The 9,184-nt window shown below is 43.1% G+C and overlaps 1 protein-coding gene across 1 annotated transcript in view; it reads right to left on the bottom strand.

Annotated features, from left to right (window-relative positions):
• Cfap52 (cilia and flagella associated protein 52) overlaps positions 1-9,184 on the bottom strand; it is a 42,036-nt gene that overhangs the window by 9,061 nt on the left and 23,791 nt on the right. The window contains exons 7-9 of the mRNA XM_021176819.1: positions 6,179-6,279; positions 5,312-5,482; positions 2,398-2,546 (exon numbers count right to left, since the gene is read on the bottom strand). Of these exons, the coding sequence (XP_021032478.1) occupies positions 2,398-2,546; positions 5,312-5,482; positions 6,179-6,279 (421 nt within the window). The remainder of the gene's footprint in view (positions 1-2,397; positions 2,547-5,311; positions 5,483-6,178; positions 6,280-9,184) is intronic.

Raw genomic sequence — 9,184 nt, forward strand, 5'->3', positions numbered from 1 at the left:
GGCACTCACTTTGTAGACCAGGCTGGCCTTGAACTCAGAAATCCACCTGCCTCTGCCTCCCGAGTGCTGGGATTAAAGGCGTGCGCCACCACGCCCAGCTCACAACCATCTGTAATAGAATCTGATTCCCTCTTCTGGTGTGCATGAAAACAGAGCACTCATGTACATTAGATAAGTGAATAAATCTTTGGGGGAAAAAAAAGGAAGGAAGAGAAGGAGGAACAAACGAACGAACGAATGAACAAACGAATGAACTACTGGAGAAATCTAGAAGTGTGGCTGATGGCAGGGACCAGGGTGGAGAAGGCGACCAGTGATAGACCGACCTATGGCTGTCCTTTGAGATGGAGCCACTGGAGCACATAGATAAGGGGAAAAGAGAAATAGAGTGGGGGCGGGGATGACTCTAAGATCCTCTTGTGCAAGGACTGGTCAGTTCTGGGTACAATGTAAGCCCCTGGGGGGGGGGGTTGAGACATAGGGAGGGGGAGTGGACAAGGAGGAAACAGAGCCAAGAAAAGAGGGGATGGGCCCCTAGATCTCTGTCTTAACAGCTTCACTCAGAACAACTTGGCTTTCCCCTGATGTAAGCCAATACATTTATTTTTGACTAATGGGGAAATTTGATATAGGTTACTCATAAGATGATATTAAGAAACTATTGTTTCACAAGAAAATATTTTTAGAGCCATATACTGAAATATTTAGAGGAGGACTAATGTGGTATCTATAATTTGGGAGGGGGTGGGTTTCTTGAGTCAGGATATCCTGTGGCCTGGGCTAGCATCAACCTTACCAAGAATGATCTTGAACTCCTAATGCCCCTGCCTGTCCCTCCCAATGCCAGAATACTAGGTGTTCACCACTGTGCTCAGCTCATACCATCTATTGTTTATGTTAAAACATTAGTTTGGGGCTGGAGAGATGGCTCAGTGGTTAAGAGCACTGAATGCTTTTCCAGAGGTTCTAAGTTCAATTCCAGAAACCACATGGTGGTTCACATCTGTTATGGGATCCTATGCCCTTTTCTGGTGTGTCTGAAGACAGCTATAGTGTACTCATATAAATAAAATAAATAAATCTTTAAAAATAAACAAAAACAAGAAAACAAAAAAACCATTAGTTTGGCATTAACTATATATATATATATATATATATTTTTTTTTTTTTTCCTTTTAAAGACTGGAGAGATGGCTCAGCGGTTAAGAATGGTAGGCTGCTCTTCCAGAGGACCCAGGTTCAATTCCTAGTAGCTATATGCCTGTAACTCCAGTTACAGGGAATCCAGTGGTTTCTTTTGTCTCTGTAGACACCAGGCAAGCACGTGATATACCGACATATGTATATACATGCAAAGCATACATATACATAAAATAATAGACAAACAAACAAACAAATAAAACTTTACCTTTTACCAACACTTGGGAGGCAGAGTCAGGAAGATCAGGAGCTCAAGGCCATTTTCAACTACATAGCAAGTTCAAGACCAGTGTGTGTTACATGAGACCCTTAGAACAACAACAACAACAACAAAACAAAACTACCAGCATGCACAAACAGTTGTGTGCATGAATGCAAAATTAAAAAGAATTCTTTGAGACATTTCTTAGTTTGAGTTGGGTTTTTCTCTTTTATACAAACGCGCTCTAAGCCAAGGCCCTATTCATCCTAATCCTCCAATCCATTTAGCATCAACTACTTTTCCTACTATGAAAAATATCCCTGGTACGTGGAACAGTTTGAGAGACATAGTTCTTCCCAGCTAGGAAACCTCCTGGGTAGAAGGGAACGCCAAGGAGAGACTAGACCCCAAGGTCTAGTGCTCAACCTGTGGGTCGGGACTCCTTTGGGAGTAGAGGACCCTTTCACATATCAGATATCCTGCATATCATATATTTACATAATTCATATCAGGTATGTTATAATTTATAACAGGAATATTACAGTTAGGAAGTAGCAACAAAATAATTTTATGGTCACCAAAATAATTTGGGGGGGGGGATTCACCACAACATGTGGAACTGCATTAAAGGGTTAATCAGCGGAAAAGCCAAGTGAGTCTGAGTAAGGCTATTGAAACAGAGACCTAGGAGCCCATCCACTCTTTTCTTGGGGCTCTGCATCGGGAAGTTGAGAATGACTGCCCTTAAGGGAAGGAGGGTGGATGGCAGAAGGCTGCCCCTGAGGATCCACACGTAGACACTAGCAGACAATAAGAATGGTAAGAATTGAGACCTCAGCCAGAACTGGATCCAAACCTCCACTGGAAGCGACTACCAAGTCTTCTGTTGTTTGGTTGCTGGTTTGAGACAGGGTCTCATGTAGCACAGGCTGGCCTCTAGAGCTCAAGGACGGCCTCCACCTCTGAAGCGTGTGCCCCCACACACATCCTGTTACCTGAGATGATGCTCTTCCCGTCTCTCATGAAGTCAATGCCATGGCAGGTCATGTTGGGCACCGTGATCCGAAGCAGCTCCCGTTTGGACATGGTGTGCCACACCCTGATGTCTTTCTTGGCACAGGTAGCAAACAGCTCAGCAGTACCACTACAAAGGAGTCATCGAGGGATAAGAGGTGCAGCCGTCAAAGATACACAGCGTTTGGTGTGCATTGGGTATTAAATGTGCCTCGTGAGGATGTGGGCAGCATGCCCTTTGGACGCTGATTACCTAAAGGTGTGATGTGAGAGATTTCTCATGTGGAGAGACACCCAATTCCTCCCATTCTCTAAGGAGAAATCTTTTGTCATCTTGGAACAAAGTTTTTAATAAAGAGAAAGCTGATTTGAAATCTTTCTAAATCTTGATTAAATCGGAGACATAGTCATATTACTTCATCTTAAACTACTTTTGGGGATTTGGTTGACACACAAATACCTGTGTATGTTCAGTATATATGGATTAGTCTGGAGGCCCGTATACATCTAACCAAGTAGCATTTCTTGAGATAAATATATAGCCATAGAATATCTTTACTTAAAAAGCAAATTCCAATGAAGTTGAAGTCTTGTTAGGACCACAAAGAAGAAAATGGCAACATGGTCAAATTCACATTCACACCTTTTATTTTGTTTAGTTCTGAGAAAATAAGAAATTGTGAACAAAGAAAAGTATCCCTGAGTAATTAATTGGTCAGTCAGGCCACTTGTAAATGGGATATAGATTACCAAAGTGTCAGATGATTATAGATTACTCTAATTTTTATACAAAAGGGAGTGATATTAGGGTAAAAGAAACCATCTGGTTTATAAAGTGTAGTCTCTGGGAAAGCTGACCTTTAAACATTCCTCAAGCATTGTCTCCATTTCATCTTAAACATGTTTCAAAAATATTCGAGTCTCACTTTACTCACTTTAGAATTAGTAGGGAGAGAAAGTAGACCCTTCTGCACACTTGGAGTTGTGTGCAGAGTTGAAATTAGATGGCAAAGGAGAACTCCAAAAAATTGTCCTCTGACCTGTACATGTGTACCATGGCATACATGCAAATGTATACACACACACACACACCCAATTAAATTAATAAAGTGTAAATGAAACAAAGAAAATGAAAGCCATACAAACCCCAAATAGGTCGACATTTACATAAAATTGAACATATAGTTTTTAAAAAAATATCCTCATAGTGGCTGGAGAAAGGGCTCAGTGGTTCTCTTCCAGAGAACTTGAGTTTGGCTTGCAGGACTCAAGTTAAGTAGTTTTCAACTTTCTGCTAACTCCAGGCCAAGAGATCTGATATACCTTCTTTTGGCCTCTGTAGATACATGTATACACATACACACCCACACACACGAGAGAGAGAGAGAGAGAGAGAGAGAGAGAGAGAGAGAGAGAGAGAGAGAGAGATCTTTAAGTATATCCTTATAAAAAGCACTAAAACAAGAAAATTGTATACATTGATTCCCCCAAACTCCTTAAAGGAAAAATGGAACCTGGTTAGAAAGTGACCCACTTTCCCATGAAGATTCACTTCAACGGGAAGCACAAACTCTTCTCTCTTAGAAAATCCCAAAGACCTGAACCCAAAGGACTCAGGAACCAAAGCTGCAGCTCATTACATGGGGGTCTGAGTTCTGAAACAGGCTTGCATCTGAGGAACAACAATTTTGGTGTCTGAAGTCCAAGCTAAACTCAAGAGGCTCAGAGCAAAAACTGTCTGGCCAACTTTACGGGACAGATTTTGTTAACTGTAACAACCAACATGCTTCAAAATCAAGTAGTGCCACAAAGTGACCCAGGATCCTTCTGTAAATATCAGAACTGCCAATGGATGGTTGTCTTGGGTGAGATTATCAGGAAAAGCAGCCAGTACAACCCAGGAGACCACATGTGCATCACCTTAAAAAAAAACAGAAAGAAAGAAAGAAAAAAAAAGAGCAAAGGCTGCTAGATCAGGGGAACTCAGGGACACCAACAAATGACTGGAATAAATTGTGAAAACAGATGAACAGACATTGCTGTGCATGGTGATGCCCACCCATGATCCCAGCGCTCAGGACACGGAACCGGAAGGATCAGGAAGGAGTTCAAGACTCCAGCCAGCTTCAGATGTTGAGGCCCCGCCTTAAACAAAATCCAGCCTGAGAAGAGGTAGTTTGGTGATTCTTTTTTCTCAGATGGCATTGGGAAATCACAGAAAAGCTCTCCTGGGAATGTGCCCTTCCCGCAATGGGCCAGCGTTTTCCATGTATTTCTTGATGTGTGCGCATGTGCTTTCGCCACAGTAGGCGAGTGGAGGTTGGAGGGCATTGTGGGAGAGGTTCTGATGTTCTAGTGTGTGAGTCCAGGAGTCCCTTACACTCAGCTTGTCAGGCAAGTGCCTTTACCCAGTAAGCCATCTCACTTGCCCAAGCACTTTAAAAGTGTATCACTCTTGCCCAGCATTTTAAAAACATGCAAAGCAAAGGAAGGAAAACAAAGGTAACTGTGCGGTAAAGGCAATTTTTTTTAAGCCCATTAGAAGGCTGGAGAGATGGCCAGCAGTTAAGAGCACTGGTTGCTCTTCCAAGACCTGGGTTCTGATTCCTGACACTCACATGGCGACTCACAATAGTCTGCAACTCTAGTTCCAGGGACTCTGATTGCTGTTTCTGGCTTCTGCAGCCACTGCATGCATGCAGCCAAAACACCCATAACCCTTAAAATAAAAATAAATAGGTCTTCCTAGGTCCAATAAAACAATTCAGTACACTTGAAAAGTTTGACCAGGAAAATAATGCTACTAAGGAATCTTGAAAGCAATTGAATAGAGCAGAATTCCTTTGCGTGCTGCATCAAATTTCTATGTTCTAATGGTCCTCTTCTTCTACTTACAATGGAAAGACGATGTCCTGGACAGCTTCAAAGTGACAAGTTGCAATGAGAGTCTCTTTGAAATCGGTGAAGTTAACGCGGTAGATGTGTGATTCTTCTGTCCCCACAAAAAACTGGTGTCCTTCTCCTCGGAGCGTGATAGAGGTAATGCCACCTTGCAGCTGGATTTTCCTTTGGGGGTAATGCACAAAAGTGAAGCAGAGCCACTCAACCAGCAAGCATTTGCCCACCTGATTGCAGAGAAAACAAAACCAGTCACATGGTATGGGATGGGCCCTCGAGGAGGTGACACAGCTGAGAAGGCCTGAGTTAGTCACAGTGTTGCACACCCACGATCAGGAGGGAGGGGGTTGACAGTGTGGGTTAAAGTAGTCAAGAAAGGTCTGCTAGGGAGATGTGGTCTGAAACAGTTTGTACCTTAAAAATTAGGGGGGAATGCCTTGTATTTCCAGTATCATGTCCTAGTATAGTGTATGCAAAGTCGTACTTATTTATCAAAAGGGCAGTGTGCCTCTGGGTTAAACTTTAGTTTGGTTTAACATGAAATTTTTCATGGGAAAGAAACCACTACCTCTATAATTCCAGCTACGTACACACTTAATAACAAGATGAAATTCTTTAACCAGGTATGAATTTCTTTCAAACAGGGCCTCATTGTGTAGCCACAAATGGCTTGGAGCTCTGTAGAACAGGCTGGGCAAATCCCACAGAGATCCACTTGCCTCTGCCTCCTGAGCGCTGGGATTAAAGGCATGAGCCACCATGCCTACAATATGGTTCTTCTGATACCGTTCAGTTGTTGGATGTAAATGGACCTCTCTCTAGTGGGTCTCCACCTACCCCAGCTCTGTGGTGTGTAGAACTTACCTGATAGGCTTGTAGCTGGGGCTTTTACAGAAGATCAGCAAGCCAGCTCCAGAGCCGACCAACAAACCACCCATCTTCAGGCACCTGAGAGCCGACACTCCCTACGGGGAGAAACAGTGCTAGAAAAGAGCTAAAGGGTTTGCCATTAAAACTCAAGGCAGCACCTGGTGCAGGGAGCACTTGACACGGGGAGCACCTGACAACAGGGAGCATGGCTGTGGGCACTTCAAGGCTGCACATGATGTTTGATGAGGATCATGATGTACCTCCAGGTTGGCCAAGAACATTCAATGCCAACGACAAGTTCGTGTCTTAGGAAGTAGCCTTCCTGGCCTGCAGGCAAGTAGGCAAGCTTCACCATCCTTCCTCCCTAAGGTCTCCTGTGCATTTGAACAGACTGAGTATTAGTGCCCAGATATCCATCCGCTCAAGCTCAGCTGCAGCAGGAGGCAGAAGCACGGCCTCGGTAAGCTGGGTCTTCAGTTGCCATGGTTTCCACCAGAACTGAATTCATATAAATGCAGGGTCCCATGTGATATCCAAAGACGGCATGGGACAGTTCTTACCATTGGGTGATTATATTTTCTGAGCTAAGGCATATGGTATACAACCTTACCAATAGTTGGAAACACATTCAAAGTTCCAGACAGTGACGGTCTTCAACTATATGGAGGAATGATGGCCAGCTCATAGTATGCTCCATAAAGGTTCTAATCGAAAATGTGCATGACTACCATGATTTTAGTGCATGCCTCAACAAGGGTCAGTGATGGAACCTACACCCCAGGGCAAAAGTGCTGGGAAGCAGAGCCCTATGGGCAGTTCAAGTACCCGGTGTGGTGGTGCACACCTTTGATCCTAGCAGCTGGGAGCCAGAGGCAGGTGGATCTCAGTGAGTTCCAGGCCATCCAAAACCCTATCTCAAAAAGAGAAAAAGGAGGGGGAAAAAAGGCCATGAAGCCTCTGTCCCCATGGATTGCATTGGTTATAAAGAGAATGGTTTATCACAAACAGTGAATTTAGCTCAATATGGAAATGTTCACCTATCTGCGTTTCTAGCTGCTTCGAAGGCTCAGAGTGGAAGAGCACGTGATCCCCAGACTTAGTAAAAAGTGACTCTTGCAAGATCGATGTTGGTGATCTTTATATTCTGGGAAGAAATGGGATGATGTAGCCCATAGTCCTTCACTGGAGGCAAACACTGAGCTCTGAAAAGCTCTAGCCTCCAGGATCATGGACTGAATGAACTTCCACGTTAGAACCACCTCGTCTCCAGCACTCTGTTACAGCTATGCAGAACTCACGCAGGCAATGGCTGTCACTTTATTTGAAAGCATTCAACACTCATGGTTGATTTGATAGGCTTATGTCTTAATGAGCTCTGAGGGCTTGGTTTCATCTCCAGCACCGCAAGGAAAAACAACAACAAAGCAAAAAATAATAAAAATAAAAACAAACAAACAAAAAAAACCCCAAGGTTTGAATAATGAAAAATAAATATATCCTTTCAAGTTTCTTTAAGCTGGTTTTTGCCTGTTCCGACTTGAAAGGCATTCATTCCACGGTGTCTAAGAAGAAAAGCAAAAAGCAAAGGCTGGAGAGTAAGAGAGCAGAGGAGGTACCGTGTGCATTAGCAGAGATGTCTTTGCCAAATGTTCCGACTCTGTGGCTTGACCTCTCAATCTCTCGGTGATGCCTTTTGCACAGCTTAAACTCTATTAACAAGGCCCCTCTCATGCACTCTGGGATGGCTCTGATAGTTCTCAACTTGACTATGTCTGGAATCAACTAAGACCCAGAAGCTGGCTATGCCCATAAAGGGTTTTCTTGATTGGGCCGTTTGAAATGAAAAAGACCAACCCTAAATCTGGGCCACACCTTCTGGTGGCAGCACATAGAAAAGGACAGAAGAAAGGAGTTTTTGCTTTTTGCCTGCTTGCCCTCACTTGGCTGGCAAGTTCATCTATTCTGTTCCTGAAGCTTTCTTTGCTGGTATTAGAGCCTACTTCTTTGGGTTTCTAATGCAGAAAGAAGACTTTCAGCTCTCTAGGACTTAATGGGGCTCCCTCACCGAAAGTTGGGATAGCTGGGACAACCAGTGTCATGGACTGAACAAGTCCAAATCCTTAGCGTTTCTGTCAGGAAATAGTCACTGTCATACTGCAACCTGTACATCACTCAAATAAATCCCATATATATAATATATATTGCACATTATATATAACACAATGTATATATTTTATATGATAGGATATATTATATATTACATTTAATATAAAACATACAATATATATGTGTACAATATACAATGTATACACACTCTACAATATTATATACATTCTATCATTTCTGTTCCTTTAAAGAACTCCGACTAACACATCTTTCCTGGACTGTGTTTACACGCTCTGTTTAATATGTCATCACTAAACCTCAGGTCATGCTTTTTCTAAAAATTATCCTCTGTAAGTTTTACATTTTATTTTTAGCTCTGCGATCCAGTCTGAGTTCATCTGTGAAGGGTTAAGGTTGGTGTCTGGATCACTGTGAGGGTTTCGATTTGGGGTACATGTGTTGAACATATAGGAGTCCGCTTGTACCAGCATCATTTGCAAGAACTGTCCTTTCACCATTGGATCATCTTGGCTCCTCTGTCAGTGTTAAGAATAGTTGTGCAGGTCTGCTTCTGGGCTATTTTGTTTCACCTATCTACTTTTTCATTAAAATCACGCAGCTTTTATTACTGTAGCCTTCTGGTAGGCTTTGGAATCGGGCCTTCTAACTCCTTCAGCTTAGCTCTTCGGTGGGTATGCGGGCTGCTCTGGATCCGTTGCTCTTTTTTATCACTGTTATAATCAGGTTCTCAGCACCTCTAATTAACTCTGGGTTTAGGTCATGATTACATTAAATCTCTAAATCCAGTCGGAAGAACTGGCTTCCTCTTTCCCTCTCTCTCCCTCCCTCCCTCCCTCCCTCCCTTCTTCCCCTTTCTTCTCTTTCTCTCTCTCT

Source organism: Mus caroli, chromosome 11 (assembly GCF_900094665.2).
Source record: "Mus caroli chromosome 11, CAROLI_EIJ_v1.1, whole genome shotgun sequence".
NCBI lineage: Eukaryota > Metazoa > Chordata > Mammalia > Rodentia > Muridae > Mus > Mus caroli.